General features: G+C 37.1%; 1 protein-coding gene across 3 annotated transcripts in view; it reads right to left on the reverse strand.

Moving 5' to 3' along the window:
* Positions 1-25585, reverse strand: part of exoc2 (exocyst complex component 2) — a 246433-nt gene that overhangs the window by 36699 nt on the left and 184149 nt on the right. For all 3 annotated transcript variants that reach the window (XM_073024195.1, XM_073024194.1, XM_073024196.1), the window contains exon 23: positions 16517-16658. In XM_073024195.1, coding sequence (XP_072880296.1) covers positions 16517-16658 — 142 coding nt within the window. The remainder of the gene's footprint in view (positions 1-16516; positions 16659-25585) is intronic.

Below are 25585 nucleotides of genomic sequence, written 5' to 3' on the forward strand. Positions count from 1 at the left end.
AATTAGAGTATCAATGTGGATAGGTATATATTTAAGCTATTTAATGGTCCCAAATAACACGTGGGCGATATAAAGAAAATGCTGTTCAGAATAAGTGATATCTTTAAGTCAAATATTACAAAATATAAGTTACTGTAGGATCAAGTGCTTGCCATCAGAGCACTACTGGGAAAGGGAGCCACCTAAAGCACAAATGGCAAACTGCAACATGAAAAGTTTGTACGGGGGAGAAGAACTTCCCTTTCCACAACATTCCAGTTGAATTTCCTAATTTAGCAGAGACACTGAAATGATAACAACTGAAGAACTGCAGAAAAAAATTGAAATGATGGTGAAAGACGAAGAATGCAAATTTTGAATTTAATCCATAAAACCCTAATAAACTAGTAATAATTTAAATTTTGAAAGTAGAAGCAGAACTTCTAGAAAGCCTTCCAGAACACAACTTCTGAATCTAGTTTCAAGCTGATGCAAAGAAAGGTTGGGAAAGAACTACAAGTTTAAAAAAAAACATATTTTTCAATATTACTTCCCTCATTGAGAAACACCATATTTTAATACCAGGTTAATTAACATGCTTAGCTTCAATTCAAAATTCTCTGGATCCACAATTGACTTTAAAGGTCATTTTTGAAATAAAAAACTTACCTTGCTCATGACCACCTTCTTTCTGACCCACAATCTGCAGTCAAGTTTGTTTGTCCTGAACAAGCAGATACAGTATCATGCATCTCCTATTCAGATTCTTACCTAAAACAACAGGTTGGGTTCCAATGCAGCAAGGCAGGTGTCTATGATTACTTGTTACCAAAATGTATATGTGGAGTTGCAACAGGCAACTAAACCGTCTTGGTTAGACCAAATGCCCCTTTTAGACAAACTTAGGATCTTCTGAGTCTGATGTACACTGTCTGTGCAACACCAATGCTGCGTCCAAAAATGGGCTCTGATCACTTTCTACCCCATTGTGTTCTTAAGTTCATTTCCCACAACACTATTAAAGGGTATTCGTTGCACTTCTTTCTAAAATACTGTTGAATGAATAAGTCTAATCTTTCTACAGTATTGGAGAACTGTGGTGGGGAATCTCCACTTAATCAACAGTTACTCATCCCTTTAGAGAAAGTTCTGAATGACAATATGCCTCCACCCTATCTTCCCAGCAGCAAGGGATTTTTCAGGAAAATGCATATGTCACATCAATACAATCTTCAGTAATAAGGGACAGTTAGACTACAAAACCAATAATTTCACGAGTAAATAGATTCATTTAACATTGAAGCATTATAAGATTGTTCGTTACTTGTTGTTTTGTAAAATGTTAATAAATTATCATCAGATCAGGCAGCCAAAACCAGACTGTACAGTGACTTCCCCATGGGATTTCCAATAGCAGCAGTATGCCCATGAAGATTCACATGCATTTTGTGGAAATCAATTTTATCTGATAAAGGTCATGTTGGTCCAGTTTAAGAGATTCTTGTGAAAAATTAGAATAAAACGAATTGGATGCGTTACAAGAATATACAGCCAGGCCATAACAATCATCAACTTCAAAAATATAGGGTAAGTAAACATTGTTTCCAGCTTGAATTTTGTGCAGTTTCCTGATTATTTCTTACACATCAGAATTTCAGTGTTGATTGAAGCAGCTATTGTATAGTTTCCATTAATATGTATTGCTAAATTAAACATCTTGCAAAATGTGATGGAAGTAGAAACAAGCTTGAATTTTATGTTTGAACATCCAGTTTTGTACTTTAGCCAAGGTGATGCTATGAACAATGTTTTTTCCCCCTTTTCCTTGATGATAATCAGTTAAAGTGGTATACAGAACTGTAAGACAAAGTCACAAGGAATAAAACTCAGATGATGTGAGTATGAGTAGTGAGTTTTCAAAAATCACCCCAGATGAAAGCTTCAGGGTTTTTGAATGAGGTCTTATTTTTTTTTTAAATACATTGCTATTTCAAGGACAAATATAGACAGATGGAGATAGCTGTCTTTTCACCATGTTCTTCAGATTGAAATCCAAATTAAGCCGCAAGAAATGCTTACGTACAGGAGAGTGATGTTAATACAAAACAACCTGTACAAAAAAATGAACTGTGCCTTAGAGGCCAGACCACTCCCTGCCTGGCCTCCATAGGATGTCAAATTTAACTAGTAAAACAAAAGTCAAATGAATATTTCTTCAAGTCTTTGGTAAAGGAAGGGCAATCTCCGAGACTGGTCTTGAAACAATCTTTAACCGTTCTCACATCGAAAATACCAGCCTTGATGATGTTCCTGGTGGGGATCAGCGAGAATTGCTGGAACAGTTAATCATGAGCAGAGGGTGAGTCGATTAGCTTGGAGTCGTCTTGTGGCATGACCAGTCAGGTTGAGAGCAAGAGGAATTTAATTCCATTGGCTGTTCTGAGTTGCTTGTCTGATACATTGGATCCTTTTATGTACATAAATATAGATCTCATTTCATTAAATATATAACCAAGCACATCTCAACTGCTGGAAGAGCAGCACCGAGTTCTCACCATGGAATGACGAGATCTGGTTTGAGAGCAAGCTTTGCCTTACCAAGGATGAATCCAACTTCACTATATCCAGCAGTGTCTATGGCCTTCAGGTGTGCAACAGCAGCAATGGATTTACTTGATGCATCATGGAACATGCTGACCTCTTTTCTTTTGGAATCTAGATGGTGGAATTGTATGTAGCTTCTTCAAATCTTTAAATCTTTAAGATCCTGAATGAAAGAACACCACTGCTGTCACTGTTCATGGTTCTCTTCAGGGAGTGGGACATGGTCAACTTGCTGAACATGAAGCCCACTTGGACACTTGGAGCAGCAAATCCAGGTGGGTCAAATACGCTGTCGATAGTCAATAGCACACCAAGGGTCTTTTGGTATCAGTTACCTGAAACATATGGGTGTCGATAATAAGGTCCCATTCAAAGTTCATACTGTGCTGCATGGAAATGAGGTCCTGTCCAAGATCAAGATTCTGTAGATCTTCAGATGGGAAACATTGGTTACAATCTTATGTTGTTTGAGGTTAGACTGCACCAACCTGTCCTGTCCTGCTTTCAGCACGCTGACTGCTTCTTCTGCTCTAGAAAATGATTTAGAACCATCGACATAGAAATGCCTTCCTATGTACCTCCGTGCTTCAGTCCCAAATTCCTTCTTTCCCACTATTGCTATCCTCTTAAGGTCATAGACTGTCATAGCTAGTGAGGGACAGGTACCAAATACATGAAGTCTCACGCGGTACTCTAGAACCTCATTGTACAGTTGGTAGTCACAAAACATGTCCTGAGGTAGCTTCTATAATCATCTCTCACTAGGAAGCCGTGAAACATTTGTTCGATGTCTGCCATCACTGCGACAGATTCAGTTCTGAAGCACACGAGGACCCCGAGAAGATTGCTGTTGAGCACATTGTTCAGTGATATGCCTCTGAACTGTGCACTTCAATCAAAGACAATTCATATTTGTGCAGGTTTCTGGCAGAGGTAAACACTGAAGTTGGGCAAACACAAGTCTTTGTTGGGATCTGATGGAGCCACTAACTCATCATGATTGTTCCTGAAGAATTTCTCCATGAACTCTGCGTAATGATATTTCATTCTCAATGTGTGATAAGGGCCTACTCTCTATTAATTGGTAGGAATTGTGGTGAGTGAAAAGGAAGGGGAGTTACCCAACTTTGATTCATCTTTGCTAAACACGTTGTTCATGATTCGAATGAAAACCTCCTCTTCGATGGAAGGTGCCAGTTTATAATCATCTTTCAAGTGACAGAAGACTAGCTTGCCCAAGTCAGGGATGAGCAAAGGAAGTACGTCGGGGGTTTGGTTTGCTTACCTACAATCTTCTCTTGCATATTGATTCTACTCTCACAGGGTCTGAAATGACTTGGGCACCATTCTCCAAGACATTAGTCTGAAATGCACTGACAGTGGGGTGATGAGCACCATCTAGGCAGTCTTCACGCAGAATGACCCAACTCAGGTATGGGCATAATGTGCATTGTGCCAACCACTGCACTGTTCGCATACTTTATGAGCACAAATGATGTCTCTGCTAAGCGACAGTAGATTCTTATCAAAAGAGTCAAGTGCGGAAATCATATTAGATGTGAATGACTGTGCAGCTTCAGGAGTTCTGATTTCATCCCTATTGTTGGGAATATGGTCACACTTAATGAGGGTTGGCAAGGGCAAGTTTACAGACTATCCCTCCTATTGAATTCATGACAAGTTCACTGGCTTTTCTTGCAACAACTTCTGATGTTCCAGAACATATCTTTAGAGTGAATGGGGAAAACAGAACTCTGAACACTGAATATGTCAAAGAATAAACACAAGTCAGTCTGTAGCTGCTGAAAATCCAAAGCAACACACACACAAAATGCTGGAGGAACTCAGCAGGCCAGTCAGCATCTATGGAAAAGAATAAATAGTTGATGTTTCCGGCGAAGGTCCAAAATGTTGACTGTTTATTCTTTTCCATAGATGCTGTCTGACCTGTTGAGTTCCTCCAGCATTTTGTGTATGTTGCTATGTCAATGAATGTTGATTTTGCTAATGACATATTGCTCTGGTTGTGCAATATCACATTTTGCCTTTAATTTTTGCTCAGGTTGTCCTTTCAGATGGATGTTAACTGGACATATTTTAGAGCAGGATTTGCCTAGGAAGCCTTTCCTGCATACCTCTATGCATGAGGAAGTACCCACATCAGATGGATGTTAACTGGACATATTTTAGAGCAGGATTTGCCTAGGAAGCCTTTCCTGCATACCTCTATGCATGAGGAAGTACCCACATCAGATGGATGTCTGGCTGACTCCCCGCCATGCTCAGCTGTGGGTGTGCTTGAACCAGCAGTAGCCCAATGTGCTGGCCCTAAATGTAGTGTTGATGCGTGCTGGTCACTGTTGCTCTCAGTGCAGTGTATGATAGCTTTAAATTCTTTTCTTGAAGTGCTATTGAAGCATAACACTTGAAACATATTGAGCACTGTTTTAGAAAGTGTCTCCAGTCTGCAAGTGATTCTTCTCTGAATCCTCTGCATTTCATAAAGCGGTGAGGCTTCTTATGGACAGGGCTTTCCCTATTGGGGTTCATGTAAGAGTTCTCCACTTCATTTTTGTTGATCGTGATAGGGGTTTTGGTTTTCTATGCTTTTGCTGGAGACCTCTCTTTTATTGACATATTACAGTAAGTTGAGAGAATAAAACTAGGGTCATTTTGAAGCAGTTCTGCGTGGCGGTAGATAAATTCCATAAAGAATAAGAGTGGCAGATAGCTGGCATGATGCTTTGTTTTATATTTGAAACATTTGGTTATCCACTGTTTTTGAACGTTGCTTGGTAGTTTCTCCACTGCTGTGTTTATCCATCTTGATGTATCTATGAAACTCAGTGCTTGTAGGTAACTCTCATTTTATTGTGACTTGCTGTTCTGACAACTGATCTGCAAGCTCCAGTAGGTTCCATTGTTCTTTGCCTGGAAAATTATTGACTCTGCTGAAGAGTGATTCTTCGATTGCTTCTGGAGAGCCATAACATTTGTCCAGCTGCTGCCACAATATTTGCAAACTCTTTGCTGGATTACTAATCCAAATTGCCCTAGTCCTTCTTGCATGTTGCAGTGACTCCTGTTACCCGCCCCCCCCCCCCCCCCCACACCCACAAGCCACCTATCGGGAAGGTATAGCTTATTACTGGGTTTGAGACTTAGTCCTTCCATGTCATTGCAAAAGCCTGGTCGTCGAACACTGTTAATCCTGCTGCAACTTGGTCTCAACGAGCAAGATACCAAGCCAAATCTAATACACTGCGGCTCCTGAATGAAATCATAGTGGAGACTGGTTTGCCAACTGTGTGTCTTGGCACAGATGGACGTTCAGCTTGTCCATGTCTGTGCATTGACATTAGTAACAAATCTTGACTGAATCTTTGCTTGTGATGAAATGCAAAAGGGGGTGTTGTGTGTCTTTGCTCCTATAGATGTTGACTGTCAATACCTGGATTACATGAAAGGCATGTTGACTATGTGGTGTATACAGCTTCTCCTTGTAGAACTGGAGCACTGCCCTTTTTATAGCCAAATTGTGTCTGGACGTACTGTTTAGTAAGCTGCACTGGCTGTTTTAACTACAAGCTAATACCGATTCTGATTGTACACTCAACACCAAGTCAGCTGCTGCTTCATACACCCTCGAGTGCACTTAATGTAGCCTCGACATGTGCTTTCTCCATTTGCATTTCAGATTCACGTTTAGCAAAAGCCACTTGCATTCCTGCCACTTCAGCTTTGACGTAAGCTTGTGCTGCAGCTATGCCAGTTGTGGATTTGCGTGAGTGTTGAGATGATCCAATCACATACTTACCTAACTTCCAGGTTTTGACAATAAAGAGTGATGCCTGTGACGATGAGTTCATCCTTTCACTCTACTTCCCTTGCAGTGCGTATACACAAAGCTACGCAGCAAGGTAAACACCTCAAAAATCACCCGAAATGGAAGTCTCCTTCAGGGTTTTTAAATTAAATCTTACTTTTGAAAAGATATTGCTGTTTCAAGGGAAAAAGAGAGGATGGAGATGGTTGTCTTTTCTCAGTGTGCTTCAAATTGAAATCCAAATTAACACGTACGGAATTATATATAAAAATCCAGCTTATGTACACAGGAAGTGATGGTCCTACAAAATGAACTGTGCCTCTAGAGGCCAGAATAGTTGGTAAAATAATGCAGCAACTATTCAGAACTAATGGTGCACATTTAGAAGGTTGCTATAATGCGGAAAATACATCCCATTCTACCCTTGATATTATTGTGTTAATTCGTTACTGACTGTTCTTTAATTAATATTAGGCTTCTATTTTACAAGCACGATATCATTTCCTTTTATAAAAGCACAAAATATTTAGACATCGTAGACTTGTAGGGACCATACTTGTCTTGTAACCAGGATATCTTAAGCTCAAACACCAGGAAAATAATTAAGAGAAGGTCATAAAAAGTTGTTTTCCTGCTTTTTAATGCAGAGAGACAGAGATTTCTAAAGTGCTCAACAGATAGATTGCTGGGATGCCAGGATTTTTCTATGAGAAAAGAGTGTCTCACAAGAGTTAAAAGGAACGAATGATCTCCCTGAAATGTACAAATAGGGCTCAACAGAGTGGATGCTGAGAGGGTATCTCCTCTGGTAAGGAGTTAGAAGGGGTTGGTGATATCCCCAACAATGGAGGATCAGAGGATCTGTCCTGGGACCAGCACAAAGACACAACAGCACCTCTATTTTCTTAGAAGTTTGCGTAGATTGGCCATGTCATCTAAAATTCTGACAAACTTCTACAGATGAACAATGGAGAGCATCTTATCTGGTTGCATCACAGCCTGGCATGGGAACACCAATAGCCAGGAACAGGAAAGTTTACAGAAAACAGTGGATTGTGCCAAAACCCTCCCCACAATTGAGCACATTTACAAAGAGTACTGCCACAACACAGTAGCATCCATCATTAAGGTTCAGGAACAGTTATTACCCTATGACCATCAAGCTCCTGAACTGGTGTGGATAACTTCACTCACCTCAACTCTGAACTGATTCCAAGGAGTCTACAACTCATATACTCAGTACATTTTCTTTGCACAATTTGTCTTATTTTGCATACTGGTTGTTGGCCACTTTATTTACATATAGTTTTTCATAAATTCTATTGCATTTATTTTTCTGAAAATGTCTGCAGAAAAATAAATCTCGAGGTAGTATATGGTGACATTTCCGCACTTTGGTAATAAATATACTTTGGCTTTGAGATGGATTTCCTGATATAAAAGACATTATGGGTATGGAGATAGAATGTGAATAGTGTATCGAAACAGAGGATCAGCCACAATTGTGTTAATTGGCAGAACAGACTCAGAGGGTGAATGGCATAATCCAGTTCCTGTTGTTTACTGTGTTTTGAGAATTATTGGAATATTTATTGGTTTTCATGATTACTTCAGCATCTTTCATTATTCTGTATTTTCTATGAAATTTACTGGCTTGACATCACTTTTATCCACTTTTGATCCATTAATTTTAAACTTGCATATTCACTTAAACTTTCTATTGCAAGCATTAAATGAGCCACAAAATGCTTTTAATGACTCACTCCAAGATTACCATCACTTTCTTTTTAGAGGTAGAAAGTGATAATTTTGAGGCTAGTTATAAATGGTCTTTGTATTGGCTGCCAACAGTAACTACTTTCCAGACACGGTGCTATAAGTATAACAAGCCAAACTGCAAGCTGTTTTATAGAGAAAACTTGCAATTTTGGTCTTCTAAATATCAGATCAGCAGGATAAATATCTAGGTCTTATGCAATGTCAATTAAAAAGTATGACGTTTACATAAAATATTACGTCAATTTTCATTTCCAGATATGACAATATTGAACATTAATGAATCAATATCTACTGAAATAGAGAAATAGCATTAAAACTCAATTAATAAATTTTGAACTTCCAATAAACCTAGAATAAATAATATTAAATCAGAACCTAAAGATTTTAAGGTTAACATGATCAAACTTGCTATAAGCATGAAGTTATTGTGATCTGCTGATGTGAACCTCTGAACCATGACTCCAGCAATGAATATCAGGACCATGACATCTTGCATTTTCAAAGATATGCATTTTTTGGGAGATCTTCCTATCAAAGCTTCCAACTTTGTGGACCCAAAGAACACAAAGCGTTCTGCCATAAGAAAGTAGCATCCATCATGAAGGTTGAGGAACAGTTATTACCCTACAACCATCAAGCTCCTGAACTGGTGCGGATAACTTCACTCACCTCAACTCTGAACTGATTCCAAGGAGACACAATGCATAACACAATTCTACACTCTGTCCAATATCCACATGCAGGACACTAGAGGCATACATATTCTTTCAGCATTCTCTTGCCCCACCAAACATATTGCTTGCTACTTTGACTCCATTGTTTTTCCCCTGGTCCAGTCCATTCTCACTTATATCTGTGGAACTTTTCAATTTGCAAGTGCAATCCTTTTACACTACTTTCCCTATCAGTAGAGTCTGAACAGAGGCACAAGTTCCCCTCCGGCTTGTTTACATGGTTCAAAACACTCTCATTTTGAGCAACTTTTCCTTCAATGGCTACTTACTTTTTCCGGACCAAAGGTATAGTTCTGAGCACTCACATGTTCCCAGGGTATGCTAGTCTTTTTGTGGAATACCTAGAACACTCTTTGTAGTAGTCCCACTTTGACCTATTTTCCAAATTCTTTTTCTGGAACAGCGGCAATTTCATTGATGCTGGTTCCTGCATTCCCATAGACTATCAAAATTTCATAACCTTCTCAGATATTTTCCATCCTGTCCTCACCTTCATTTAGTTGATCTCTCCCTTCCATCTTATCATGTCCATCTCAAGGAATAGGCTTACCACAGGCATCTGAGACAAGGCCACAGATTTCCACAACTATTTCAACAACAGTTCCCACCATTCCATTTTTTGTGAGGAACCCAAACTATTTTCCCATTTCTGTTACATCTGCTCCAATGATGAGACTTGCAGTAGTGGTGTCTGTGCAATGTTTTCCTCTTTCTTGAACCATAGCTTCCCAATTACCATAACTGACAGTCTTTCACTGCATTTCATCTATTTCCTACACCTCTGCACTTACCTCTCATCCTGCATAAAATACCATTTACAATAAGAGCCAAAAGTCCATTTGACTGTTTAATTACCTGCTATACGATTATGCCAACCTTTTGTGTTTCATGAACCAGTAACCTCAGAGCTAATTCCATCATGACATCTTGCATTTTCATTCATCATTCCAAGATGGATAATCTTACATATCCCTATAGAACTCAATCAACAAACTTCGCACACTCTCACAGCACTAACTATATCCCTTTGCTGGGTCTGTGTAGTCTTCTCACAACATATCCGTCCACCATTCTGGTGATAAAGTGACTGTAAACTAATGGAGAGAGAGAGAACTACTGAATATTTTCTAAAGGGATGGAGTATACATGATATAATTGAGCATTCAATCTTCCTTCCTCTGCATGGATCCACTAAAGCCCTTTACATGTAGCCCTATTAAATGCCCTCCATTATTACTCTTTTTCACTTAGACAAATTTAATCTCATATTGAGCACTCGACTCGCTTCCTCTAAATTAAAGATCAAGGTTTAAAGTAAATTTATTATCAAGCTATGTAGACCATATACAACCTTGAGATTCATTTTCTTGCCAGCACTCACAGGAAAATAAAGAAATACAACAGAATCCATGAAAACCCATACATAATGAAGGCAAAGTCCCTGAAAATCAGACTATTGGTATGTAATCAATTCAGTGCTAAGGCAAGTGAAACCACCCATGCTAGAACAGATCTCCAGTGGTCATAGGCCAACAACCATTCATGAACCTGGTGGGAACCAACACTCATGCACCTTCCGCTCAATGGTAGTAGAGAGAAGAGAGAGATGGGTGAAATGTAGGTGGATGGGATGAGCTCAGGTGGAAGGATCTTGGCAGGCATGAAATAGCAGGGCTGAACACTGGTTCGGCTTCCACTCTTGAGCCTTGATGCTTTAACCTGATTTGAAATCCGCCCTGGCGATGGCCAATCTTCGTCAGCTTCAAGGTGCCATACCTGCATTCCTGACAGTCTAGTTCACTGAACCCTTCAAGTGATTGTAAAATCATGAGTTCATGTAGATGGTTCTTAAAGAGAAATCACAGGCTGTGGATTGCTGCGATCATAGTTCAGAATTATCTAGTAGAATATTTAGTAATTTTGAGAGCTGCCCACAAAATGCGGGCATATATTGCCAGTGTGGAAGCAATGGGGAGCCACAGGAATCCAAGGAATATGCAACACAGTTCTTGTTTCATTAAAGCCTCAGTCCTCACCTTTTCTTATATCCTAGAAAATTTCACTGATGTCGTTTCCTGTTCTAATATTAAATTCTCCAATTTCATCACCTTTGCGACTGATTTCCACCCAACTTGCTCATTCAAATGCTTGTTCCCTCAATTTGTCAACTTCTCTGAGGACAGGAAAGCAAACAATATCAAATACAAACCCCCAGACTCCCATCTTGATTGCACATATTTCCATGCTACTTCATGAAAGGAGTGCATTCCATTCTCCTTGTTCCCCAGTGAAGATGTATCTATTCTCTGGTGATAACATCTTCCACATCAAATACTTCCCAGAAATGCTAACGTTTTCTTAATTGTGGCTTTCTCATGACCACTGTTGATTGGGCTCTCAAATACATCTATTCCATTTCTTGTACTTCTGCCTCATTAATCTTTCTCCCATCTACACCAAGGATAGGGTTCCCTTTCAACCTCATCATCTTCCTGATTCATTAGGTCTTTCTTCATAATAGCCATCACTGAATGCATCTTCAATTCAATATTTTGTGCAGTTACACCAGTGATTATTATTGAATTTGCTTGACTAGAACATTTATACAAGGTAATTGTACTTGGGCTGGCCCATGGCTTAGTGGCATTAGCACTGGACTTCAGGGTTGGATGATCCAGGAGTTCTAATTTGGTCGGGTCTCAAAGCTGGACAGCAGCAGTATTTATATGGAAGAAAGGCCTGGCAATCTACTCCATATCTTGCCACAAAAACCCTATGGACAATTGCACTATCCATAGGGTCACCATGAGCCACCAACTCGATGGCACTCAACAGCAACAGCACTGAAAGATGGACATTTTGTAAAACTTCGCAACTTTGAAGTTTAAAAACCTGTGGATACATCTTTGGTCCACCAGTCTTGAAGTACGCCTGCAGCACTGGAAATGCTATGAATAGAAAATATTAAACCACAATATGCCTATTGTGAAAAGCTCAACGGGACATGAAACATTTTGTGGCATTGATAGAAAGACACAAGAAATGCATCTTGTCATTCAACATGCAGAAAATTGACAGATCATGTACTTATGCTACATGTAAAACAAAACCAGAGTGTTTGCTGACATAATCATTTCACTTTGAAGTTATTCATGAAGTACTTCCTTCATGTGCCAAGATGCCACACAAATGCATTTATTTTCATTTTCATCCCAACAACTAATTGCAGGAAAGAATTGGAAAAGTAATCAAATATAACTGATATATGCACAAGATCTGTCCAAATCCCCTATAATACTGTAATAACTACCTTTGCTTAAACATGACCAATAATACAAGGCTGTTTTCTGAGATGTGATTTCATTTCCAACCACTAGGAGGCATAGATTCTTCAACTATATTTAACTAGCTACGAAGTTACTGTAAATAGACTCCCACATACTGTTAATTGGTTTACTTTTCCAGTAATTTCCCCTTTCAGAATGAGTGGACCAGAGTTATGTGGAATCCTGTTCAAAGTAACACTTCAAACAAATAGGAGCTGAAAAAAAATCTGCTATCAAATGGAGATGACCTGCACAAGTTCTAAGAAGTAGAATGGGGCATGGAGTTATTTGTCAGCAAAATGAAATAATTTTGAAAGCTATTATTCAGCGTTCAGAACACAGTGGATATGAATAAACACTGTCCCCTCAAATGCCGAGAAGAGATGAATATTTAATTAATTATAGCGAGAAAAGTCTGTGCTTTGACTTCTCCTCCCACATAATTATGATTTTCTACACTCATTTACAAAAGCAATATTATGTTTTGTCAAACAATATGCACAAAATAGAAGAGGTTCAAAAATACAGCCTGATATTCCATAATACTGAATATTAACAACTGAATAAATTTAAATTATTTAGATTTGCCCTGAAATAACATATATTGCAAATATAAAATATAACTTTACATATTCATAATCTAGGCACAGTATTTTCTTTATTAGGACTCAGGGTGGACCATTTAGCTTATATTGCCTTTCATCTTCCTAACATACTGAATCTCTGCAATAAAACTTCAGCAGCTATGCATTTGGTCATTTCACCTTTCTATCTCAAAAAGATCATTACTTGGTACACAAAAGATGTTGGAATCTGGATGAACTCACTAGGTCAAGCAGCATTTGTTTGGGAGGGAGAGGGATCCAAACCCTGATTCAGGACTTGTATACAGCACTTCCTCAAAAAGATTCTTAAAGCTGATATGCACATCAACCACAACATCCTTATCAATTCTTTCTCTGTAACTTCATCAAAGAACTCCAACGTTATCAGATGTGCTCTGCCATTAATGCTTCTGTCTGAACTTACTGGCATATTTTTCCACGTGACAATTAAATTTGTTCTAAATATTATTTTTAAATGTTTCCTCAGCCCCAATTCTTGGCCAGGTTAGCCTTTAGGTACCATGTTAAAACTTCATTTTTAACCAGAATATAACACTTGCAACCCTGCAGTTTAACTGGTATTGCGGGGTTGGGGGGGGGGGGCCACTGCACAAATCGAAGTAAGCTGCAGAAACTTGTAAAATTAGTTGGCTCCATCATTGGTACTAGCCTCTGTAGCATCCAAGACATATTAAAGAAGCGGTGCCTATGGAAGGCAATGTCCATTAGTAAGGACCCCCACCACCCAGCACATGCCTGCTCCTCATTGCTACCATTGTGAAGGTGGTACAGAAGCCTGAAGGCACAGACTCAGTGATTCAGGAACAGCTTCTCCCCCTCTGCCAGATGATTTCTGAATGGACATTGAACCCATGAACACCACCTCACCACTCATTTCTTTTTTTTTTAAATGCACTACTTTATTTTAACTTAACTATTTAATAGACACACACACACACATATATATTTACTTTAATTCAGTTTTTCGATATTTATTTATCCTGTGTTTCATTGTACTGCTGCCATAAAGTGATCAAATTTCACAAATTATGCCAGTGATATTAAACTTGATTCTGATGTCCAATATCTAAAGATGATTGGAAATTTGTAGCAGAATTAGAACTTCTCCCTATAACTCTATCAGTAAACTGGAATGTATTAGGACTCAGAAAATATCTCCATCTCTGATTATGGCTAAGTTTCACCTTTGAATGTGGTATTATCTTCATTTCATTTCAATCCCATGATTACTTTACTATGACACAGACAGCATCCCCCTTTTCCAGAAGAGCGTGAAAGAACTCACTCAGATTTCAATAGTCCATGACCTCTTCTTCCACAAGAAAATCCTACCTTTGGATGCTATATGCCCCTACAATTTAGTTGAATACTCATTGCCAAATTATTTTATAGATTTATCTTATTTTAGCTTCTTATCTGCTCTCATACACTCTGTGGGCCTCCCATTCCTTTAATGTTTCCTGGGTAGTTTTTGCAGTCCCCTTAGTTTTCAACTATACTATGACTTTTAAATTTGCCACGTTGGCTTTTTGTTTCTTTAGAATGACTATGGGAACTGCTTCTAGTAAGTAGTTTTTTATGGCACTATTAAATGCAAGTTATATTTAGTACATATTTTCCAATCTTTTACATCAGTCCAGAAAATACTATGCTGAAAATTGGCCCTATCCACAAATCTGACAGTGATTCATTTGTACTAGTAGTTTCTGCTAATTGTGCTTGCTACAAACTTAAAATTAAGCTTTTCTAAGCAGAAGTATGTTAAAAGATACATTTTAAATAGATATTAAACCTATCATTTTATATTTTTACTCTGAAGCTTACCACTTTACCCCAGGATTTTTGTTTTTGAAAAGCTTGCTCGAAGGGTCTCGGCCCGAAATGTCGACAGCGCTTCTCACTATAGATGCTGCCTAGCCTGCTGTGTTCTACCAGCATTTTGTGTGTTGTTGTTTGAATTTCCAGCATCTGCAGATTTCCTCGTGTTTGCTCCAATAATTTAATTTCAGTTTGATTGACCAAATTTCAGAATGTTAAAACCTCTAAATATAAAGGATTTTAAATGATTTTAAAAAACTAGGAGATTAAACTGATTGAAAATAGAATTTGTATTCAATTATATGCAAATTGCCTTGTGCAGAATCATGGAGAGAAAGAAATACTTCTCCAAATGGGTATAAATTTAATCACAAACTGCAAGGATCATGGACTGCTCAAAGTGGACTTTTTAAGTATACAGAATTTGTCTCTATGGCAGTTCTAGCATTGGTTGTCCCTCTTTTTGTCATCATAGAAAAATGATTACTTTGAAACTCCACTCACCTTCTCAGTGAATGTATTGCACCTCAATTTTTTATCCTATTCCCTTTGAGCCAAAAATCTTATTAAGATTTAAAAGGGTTTTTAGTCAATAATGGGCTAAACCTCCTAGACATCCAAAAAAGAAAGCAGAGCCAGCCACAAAACATTAGATTTCAGCAGATACTGTACTATATGTACTGTACATGGTACTGTAGTAATACTGGAAGATTTTAACTTTCCTAAAATAGAGAAGGCCAACCATAGTGTAAAAGGCTTGAATGGAGCGGAATTTATGAAATGCGTCCAAGAATGCTTCCTTTATCAAGTATTCAGCAAGCTCAAAGACAGGAAGATTAACTTTTCTGGGAAAATATTGACAGTTTGTTTACATGCTACGAAATTGCAGATGGTCAGCCACGTTTGGCACCCATCTCCCCAAAAGAAAATGCACTAATTTCTTTTTCAGCAAGTTTAGAAATTGGAAGTAAATTTATAAACAAAGAAATTAAGAACTTTGAAAGAATTTAGTGCTTATTTAACATTTTCTCTTTAATCTCTTACATCAATAGGAAAGATGACTAAACGTCCTGAAAATATGCTTTTGTTATTCTTATAGTCACTTGCTTGTGCACTAATACTTTGTTGCCAAACCACCACTCTTTCATAAGTAAACATTCATGTTTACCTAGAATTTATGCAGCACCAGAAATAAGAAAAAACTAAGTGATGTGCAAGATCTATCAGCCTTTTAATTTTTTTAAGAATGTGTGTCATATTTGTTAATAAGAATTCAAAAGTAATTTGCTGGATAAATAAATACTAAATTTTAGACGATGGGAAAGAGAGGAAAAGAAACATCCTTAATTTGCATGATTAAGTACTGATTTAGAATCAAAGGTCCTGCCAGTTGGAAGAACAAAGCTTTTTTCTGAAATCTCACACTTATAACATGGTAGGTTTGAAAATAGATTAAAGCATGATTATGCAATACATGTTCAGCATTCAGCAAATAACACCCTATATTACCACTGAGTACAACTTAACACATTATTTTGTGGCTCTGACCATTATTTTTAACCATGCTAATCGAGTTGAAAAGAATTAATGCCTGCAATAAACTTCTACATGAACTGTGAACAGTTATATTGTGGTGTACCCCAAGTTTAGCAATTTGCAAGCTTTTAAAAAAAACTAAACCTAACAGATGCAATAACTCGTTAAGCATTATATATTCTGGAATTACACAAATACATTGTAGCAAAATTAAGAGTAACCATTATATTAAGATTTTAAAATCTTATTGTTTGCAGATGAAGTATGGCAATTAAAAAAATGACATACCTGTAGGTGCAAGACAGTCCTTCCAGTCAAAATATCCAGCATAAATTCCAGGCTCTAAAGAGCCAACAATTGGATCCGATTTTAGTTCAATGTAGGTTTCAAAGAGCCTCTGATCCAGATACTTCACAGCATCAATGCTAACCTGTAAACATCATATTCCATGACTTCAGAGATTTTCCCAAGGCAAATAAAATCTTAGAAACATATTCAGCAAAAGATAGGTTCTACCAAGTGATTGGTAAGGGACACAGGCTAATGAAAAATGTAGTAAACTGATCAATATTTGTGAAGACCATTAGCAGCTGATCAAGTTCAAGTTCATTGTCATTCAACCGTTCACATTATATCACCGTTATTCCAGACTTAAGTGCACAATGCAGAACATAAAATTCACACATAAAACACAGTAATTTTTCTACAAATAAATAAATAACAAGCTGCACGTGTGATATGTTTAAAAAGTATAATGCTACTGGTGCTTCATGCATGATGAAATCTAGGTGGTGGCAGTGAGTTCAATAGTCTATGACCTGGGGGAAGAAGTTGTTTCCCATCCTAACAGCTCTTCAATGAATACTATGGTACCTCCTGCCTTAGGGGGTCAAAAATTGGTGGACTGATGGGAGGGGATCACTGACAATGGTAAGGTATCTTTGCATTGATAAATATCTCTAATGGGTGGAAAAGACACGCCAATGATCCTCTCAGCAGTCCTTGCAATGTTGTGTAGGGACTTGCGGTCAGTGACACCTTGCAATTCCCATACCAGACTGGTGGTGCAGCTGGTTATGATATTCTTGATGGTGCTCCTGTAAAAACTGGTTAAAATGGTGGGGGGGGGGGGGGGGGGGGGGAGAGAAAGAGTAGAGTAATGGGGAGCCTCCCTACCCTCATTCTCCTCAGGAAGTAGAGACACTGCTGTGCTTTCCTGACCAAAGAGGTGGTGTTAAAGAACCAACACCCCCAATGATAAGGGATATGTGCTCATCCATGTATTTAAAGCATGATAGGCAATGCATTACTGTAATTCAAACAGGAGAACAGAACTTTATTCCATGTGTACTCTACCACCAACCACATTATTGGATGATATCAGTATACCTAAGATCAATAGCTATTTTTTAGATTTGAATATATACCTGAATTGTTAATTGTTATTTCACCAATGCTGACAGAAAAATAAAGTATGTTGAAAACTATGATGAATCTCAGCCCGAAACATTAACCGCTTATTCATTCCCATAGATCCTGATCTGCTGAGTTTCTCCAACATTTTGTGTGTGTTACTATGTATGTACATCTTTTTCTGCTTATATTTTTGATTTCAGCAAGTGCAGTATTTTGCCTTTTATTTGGAAGGGAACATCTCCCATTAAGGACGTTTTGAAATTTCCAACCGCTATTCAGATATTATAATTACAGTTCGGAATATCTAATGGACTGCACCTTGTGCAGCTTCCATATTTTAAGTTGAACAAATAATATTTAGAACAAGATACTTAAAAGTGCACAAAAATATTTTCCCCGTGAGACTGGTTAGTGCAAAATAGATATTACTAACAATGATGCCAAAAAATACATAGGAATTAAATGACATGGTTCTTTAATCAATGTGAATCTGCACACCCTCGCCACTGCTTAATAATATGAAGAAGAAGAAGAAGAAGAAGAAGAAAGCCCTTAACTCCGAGTGGACTCGTCGGGACGCTGTCGTGACAGCGCTTTTTTTAAGCAGGCTTTCTTATATTTACGAGGTCGAGTTGCTAGCTCGACGCTCAACCGAGCACGGATGGAAAGTGTACAAGGGAGCCGGCTGGATTCGAACTTGGGAGCCGTTAATGATAAACAATTTTATTATAATAATCATTAGAGAGGTAAACTAAAAATATATTACAATGAAAGTGAGCAACTAGTAATACCTAGCTTTCCCTTGTCAAAAATAGACGAAAATTCTCAAATCTGAATCGTTGTAACACACAAACAATAAATTTTATTTTTAAACCAATGTGAAAAATTGCTCCCAAATCATACTACTTTTTAAAAAAATCATAGACACTGGATGAAACCTCAGAATGGCTAGACCTCACATTGTTGTAAATATAGTGGCTGCATTATATAATCATTAATGTCCCCTAAGATCAGGAAGATTTATTTATAGCCCAATATCTTATTACGTGATAGTGATCCTGGAATAATATGCCTCATAGTACAAATTGGATAGTGATAAGCATTCTAGTGAGGGAAGATCAACTTGAAAACAACAAATTAGCTCCTGTTCTATTGAAATATAAATGAATGAAACAAATGCATTAATATAAAATTACTGTTCTCTTCTTGTCTCATGGAAAAAAATAACATTACCAACCTTGTCTATCACTTCATGTAGAAATTCTTACCATGAAACTAGTTTTAAAAATATTCTGTGGGTCTATCTCCAACACAATCTTGATTTTCCACCTCAGTACATGCTGTCAGACATGTTACCAATTGAGGATTCCAGTTTGGATCAGAAGCCTTTACAATCAATCAATTGCAGTAAAAGCAACTTTGTGTATTTAGCCAGGCTTCTTACAATGCTAAACTAATGAAATTGATCCTATTTTACAAGAACTTCATCAGCATGATCAAACAACCAATGAAACTTCCCACATTGTCTGCACCTGCCCACTCTTTCAATCTTCACTGTCTCTGTTCCATAGAATTCTTGAACAATAATGATCAGCATCCCAAATAAAGTGTCATTTATAAGAAACCAGAAATATTACCTTAGTTTCTTTCTCCACTGATGCTATGTAATCTGCTGAGAATTTACAGCATCGTATTTTTTAATCAAGATCTAGTTTGTTGTGCATAGTTAACTGTCAACGAAGATTTACATCATAATAAAAACATAACAAGATTAGACAAATCAGTAGAAATTACAATGTACTGAACTTATCATGGAATATAAAGGGAAACAAACTATTATAGTACATAAATTAACACTGAGATGATGCTGATAGACATGGCCCACAGAATTTTGCTTTGCACCATATTCTATTCCTACATGTGGGACATATTTAAGAGAAAGTGCAGTACTGATTCACAAGTGACCCATGTTTTAGAAAAAATGTCTATTACATTGCAATAAGTTGAACATTGCAAGCACCAGCTTCAGAACTTTTTGAATGACCTTTCTGAGCCAGAAAACTGTCACTGCAAATCATGCTCCAGACCATGAGGACTCATTGTTGATTGACATTTTGATATAATAATGCATCAATACTAGTTTATTAGAGATACTGTACTTTAAATGAGATGCTGTATTAACAGTCCATTACAGTTGAAGTTGATGGCATTGGATTTCTGATTACCCTTCAAACAGTGCAGATGAATTGATCCTTTCTCTTATGTTTTTGCTTTTGTTTTTTGGCACACAGCAGCAGTAGCTGGACTTGTGTATGTAAAATTGTTTTAAAACATTCTGAGAAACATCATGATACAAATTATAAATGCATGAATTTGTTTCCTTCTGAACCCCACAGAGAAGTCACATTGTGGGCAGGAACACTTCCTCATTTGATGAGAACATTTGAACATTACGAGTGGCGACAGGCACTTCTGCTTGTAGGAGGAGAACTGGTAACTTTCAGGAGTTTTCACACTATTACCACAACACAGATTATTTGGAACAGATTTGTATAGCTACTCAAGATAAACAGATATCAACTCTAAGGAAGGTGGGTGAGGAAGGAAAAAAACTCTAATCACAGACAAAACCATTTAAAGCTGAGCAGATGCAATAATAATGCAGAAGGAACCAAGCTATATGTTGGATTACAACAGAATAAGATCTTTAAAAACAAAAGCCCAGTGACATCAGAGTTGAGGAATGATTGTGCTATTGCCCTCAGTATGCTTCAGCTTGAGGGTCCAAGGAACAAGTTACCAAATATTTATACATTTATCTGAATATTTTATATCTTCTAATACATCTCCAGCTTACAGTTTTTACATATGATCCTACTTACACTATTATCTTTCAGTACAATTCTTCTGTTATAATTGCTCACCAACACCTTTTTTTTTGTTTAAGTTAACATACAGGTACACTGGCTAATTGAGAAGTTACAGTCATGTGTGTTTCTAATGAAGGGATTTGGAGAACATGTGAATGAATTCTTTTGGAAATTAAATAGAGCTTTTGTGAGATCTAGATATGGGCAATAACACATGAAGATGCATTTCCCAAGAATAGACACCGTAAATATTTACCAGTTTGATTCCTGGGAGGACAGGAGTGTTTTGTGAGATGATATTTTGTAGAAGGTGTATATTTTATAGTTTTGTTTCTCTACTCATCTAATTACCACTACTTCTGTGTCCTCCTGTCTTTTCTTTGGTCAATTAAATTCTCCTGCCTTTCATCTTTCAATTTGATTGTGACCTGCTTCCTTTGTCTTACTTCTTCTATTTCTGAAGAAAAATCATTAACAGTATCACTTTTCCCCTTATTTACAAATAGGTAAGAATGGAAATTCAGTAAGAAGATGTAAAGAGACGCATGTGAGCATTTTCAGCATACTCTTGTCTTTCATTTATAATAAAGGAGCATCATACTGAAGTAGTCTTTCAATATAATATTTTCCAATGCATCCCATTTTTACTGCCATGGGTTAGCTAGCTGCAATTGACATTCTGAAATTATGAACTTTTAAATTAAAAATAATCAAATGGAAGCACATAAAACATTCTTTATATGAACAAAACATAATATGAAAAGGAATTTGTCCTTTTATTGTCATTCTGCATCCCTACAATTCCCACTGAAACAATGCAGTAATGCATGCAATGCCTGGTTTAAATTGGCACAGAATGAAACAACGATAATACCACAAAATAAATACCAGAGAACTGGAGAAACTCTAAGATGAAGCCCCACCAATGAAATTCATGGTATGCCCTGCAGCAGAGCTTGCTAAAATATACTCAACTACAGAGGAGTAAGTTCAGGATTTCTGTATTTAATCACACATGCAAGGAAATCCTAGATTAGCTATCATGTGAATGGGTAATTGCTGCTGATATTCAACCATTTAACAAAAAACTCCTTCCTTTTTGCTTTTGCAGTGCATTGGAATAGGAATAAAAATTGCTAAAATCCACAGTGTGCTTACCACTATTTGACAATCGAAGTACAGTAATGTGAATCAACATTTTTTTCATATTTTATCTAACCTGTTTAAAATGCATCTGACATCTAAAACATGCTTGCATTTGGCATCTCTATTTGACCAAGAAAAACATTTGCCTTCTTGAAAATTAATTACAAGTCTGGTTATGTTTTTTAAAAAAAGGGAACACATTGAATAATTACAGGAGAACATTCGAAACAAAGGTCAAGGAAAAGTTGCTTTAATTAAATTAACAACTAAATAAAAGTTTAGTGAAGTGGCATTAATGGCACCCAGAAAATGATTATTTATTACATCACCATTAAAAATGTATAACAGCAACAAATTTTTGGTTACAGTAATGAAAAATGTAATTGCTAAATAAAAATCATGTTTAAACCCCATATATCAAAATAGAAATTCTGAAATTGTTGCTACACATTTTAGGATAAAAATGTTGAGCTATTTGTTTGTAAATAAATATACAGTGAGTTTATCAGGCTGAGAAATTGTCACCATTTCTAAATGTTCTTGATGGTCAGAAACATTAATAAGCTACTGAAAACAATGAAAATATTTACCATTCATTGAAGGAAATGTAAGAACTCAAATAAAAGTTAAACAAATTAACAAATAATGAAAACTAGTTTAATTGATCAGACTGATGCATTAAAAATAATTACAGATATATCATGACTTAATTTCATTGTTTCAACATTTTGAAGATTATCAATAATCAGAAACTTAATGAAAAAGTCACATATATACTGCAGCTATAAGAGCACGTGAGTGTCTGGGTACCAAGGCAAACAACTTCCCTAATTCCCCAAAGCCTCTCAACGTATGCAACGAGCAAGGCAAGATTATGGTGCAAAGCTATTTCCACTTGTCTGGGCACCAAGTGGGACAAAAACATTTTCTCCCTCCACCAGTGGGTACACCATCGCCCAGTACATTTTATAAGACGCATTGCAATACCATATTAAGATTTCTCAAACTAGAAGCGCAAAAAGTATCAGAAATACATTAACACTATCACTTCCATTTTACTTCCAGGCACATAAAATTGTTAATTGAATATGTATCATTGTTTCAAAAACCATACTTCTGGTAAGATGGTGCCAGGCAGCAATGGTGACATCTTGCAGATTGCTTACAAAACTACTGGATACTCTTCTTCATCTAAATATACTTCTTCTGAACTGGAATCAATTGCAGCTTGTAATTTTCCTTTTAAAAATGTATTTTTTGGGTGATTTGGCACTTCTGCAAACCCCTGGAGCATTTGGCGTGAAGTACAGCTATGGCTTTCGCTGGGGGTGAATGCTGTGTTAATTCCTAGTGGCGGAATACGAACCTGTGGCTGGCTCCATTATTCCACGCAGATTAAAGCGTTGAGCAAGATTAAAATCGATCAGGACAAGAGTGGAAAATAAATGGGTCTTCAGTACTGTCTTCTGGCATTTGACTGGTCTTCTTCTCACTTCTGCCAGTGGAAAGTGCAGGAGTCTTGGGTCCCACACTGCATGGTCTGAATGCCTCGGCAGCTTGTGGGTCATGGCTGTGGACTCACTTCCGTTTGAAATTTGATGCTTAATGTTTTCAGTGCTTTAGAATTTGTTTAAAGCGATTTGATTGAGGCGCTTCAGCACAGAATTGGATCTGTGGCTGTGATCTACAGCCATCAACATAATGCTGAACTGACTGACTCAGTGGCTATGGCCACAGCCATCGACTCCTGGACTGGCTTTACTCTTGCCTTGGTGGCTGTGGAATTACTGTTTGTGAACTTTACGGTTTGATGTTTAATGTTTTATGTGTCAATTGTACGCCTTTTGCTTTTGCATGACTTGTTCTTTTTTTTCGCCCATCTGTATGTCTTGTGTGAGGATTTCTTTATATGGGTTCTATGGTGATTCTTTGTTTTGTGGTTGTCTGCAAGAAGACAACTCTCAAGGATGTATACTGTACACATATTTTGATAATAAATTTACCTTGACCTTTGAACATATGGTCTGAAAATCCTGGATCTCCAAACAAAATAGTACAGTTGGGCGTATTTACACCATATGAATGGAAGTAATTCAACAAGTCAGCTGATCGTTTTTCCAAATGTTATATAGGGAAGGAAGTAGATACTGATCTTGCCAGCAATATTCTTACTCCTCATATAAATAAGTGAATAGGTAGTATATTTTTTGAAGGGTGCTCCTTAAAATTATTCAGAAAAATGTCAAGAAATAATTTCTTTAATTTCATTTTGTAACATTAACTAATAGTGACATTACCCTTTTCCATAATGACATTCATTCTATATTTAAATTCAAATACTGGGCAAAAGATAACTTGGAAGGGTGCTAACGATTTGAAATTCACTGTCAATAACATTACTAAAAAGAATTTATTAGGACTTTCTGAAGAGATTCTACAGAGAGAAAAAAAAGCAATTGCAAATGCCTGCTTCTTTACCAAAGACAGACATGGACTTGATAGGCCAAGTAACTTCCTGTGGTTCTATTATTAGTGAGACAAACTTAAACTGGTTACAAAATTATTCCCCTTCAATGCAGGTTATACATTTATTCTAGTTACAGAATTATTGAGTGTGTGGGCAATATACAAAATAAATCCTCTACATTAGCACATGATTAACTTACGTTGTTACAACAGATGCTGTTCAGAAATAAAACTGATATATTGCTCATTGATTTATTATGCAGAATATAATTAGGCCTCAGGGTAAGGCAGAGAAACTGAGGGACTCCCCCCTGTACTTACAAAAAAATATTGTCTTTCTACACCTCCTGCTCTGTCATCACACCATATTTTCCATGAAAGAGGTGGCTGTTACATTTCATGATTATAAGGGTAATTACAGTTTAACATGTGCTACCTTTTCATCAAAGTAATGGATGATAACAAGTCACAATAACAGGATCTGGTTTAGGTTAATCAGATCGTTAGTAGTCGTTTATATGAGAACTGTTTTTCCCAGAAGTACAACTTCCAGTATTTAGCCCACGTTAACACAAATATTCACCACCAATTCTTTCCATTTGACTTTTAACAGTTGATCATATAACTGTTGCATGCCATGTCATTCTCACTTTTTGCTACATCTGTTTGACTGGACTTACATCAAGGATGATTAGCTGTATTTTAGCAACCATTTAAAATAAAACTTTCTTTATAACTTTCAGAGGCAAACTGTGGCAGATATATGCAATAATAGTCTGGTAGCTCAGTTGTTCAGCACGGCTGAAATTGGCTTTATTTTACTCATTTAGAGAATTTTTAAAGAGTTTTCATTATATTGAACTAAAAAAACAAAAAAAAAACCATGTTACTTAGTTGGTGCAATATTTTTCACTGATTACTTAAAAAAAACAAATACTACAATATATTAAATGGTAGGGCGCAAGGAATGTTGAAGAGCCCAGAAGCCTGCAGGTTAATTTTACAGTTCTCTGTAAATGGCAGCACAGGTTGATCAGCTAAGTTAAGGTAGAAAGCATGCTTGTTTTCTTGGGTGGCGGCATTTTAAAAAAGTGAGTGGTGGGATATGATGTTGCAACTTTTGACTAAACACTAGTTAAGCTGCACCTGGAGTAATGTGTGTAGTTCTGGTCACATCAGTACAGGAAGGATGTGATTGCACTGCAGAGAGTGCAGAGGGCATTCACCTAAATATTGCCTGGTTTGGAGCACTTTAGTTTTGAGAAATTAGATAGGCTGGGGTTGTTTTCCCTGCAGTGAGGGGTGACCTGAGGATTATGAGTAATATAGATATTCAAAACAGCTTTCCTAATGGTAAGGATATCAAAGATGAAGGTAAAGGCTTATAGGTTTAAGGTGAGAAGCAAGAGTTTTTAAGCAGATCTGACAGATGATTTTTTTTTAAACACACAGATAATGG

The sequence above is a fragment of the Hemitrygon akajei genome, chromosome 20, assembly GCF_048418815.1.
Source record: "Hemitrygon akajei chromosome 20, sHemAka1.3, whole genome shotgun sequence".
In the NCBI taxonomy this organism is placed as follows: domain Eukaryota; kingdom Metazoa; phylum Chordata; class Chondrichthyes; order Myliobatiformes; family Dasyatidae; genus Hemitrygon; species Hemitrygon akajei.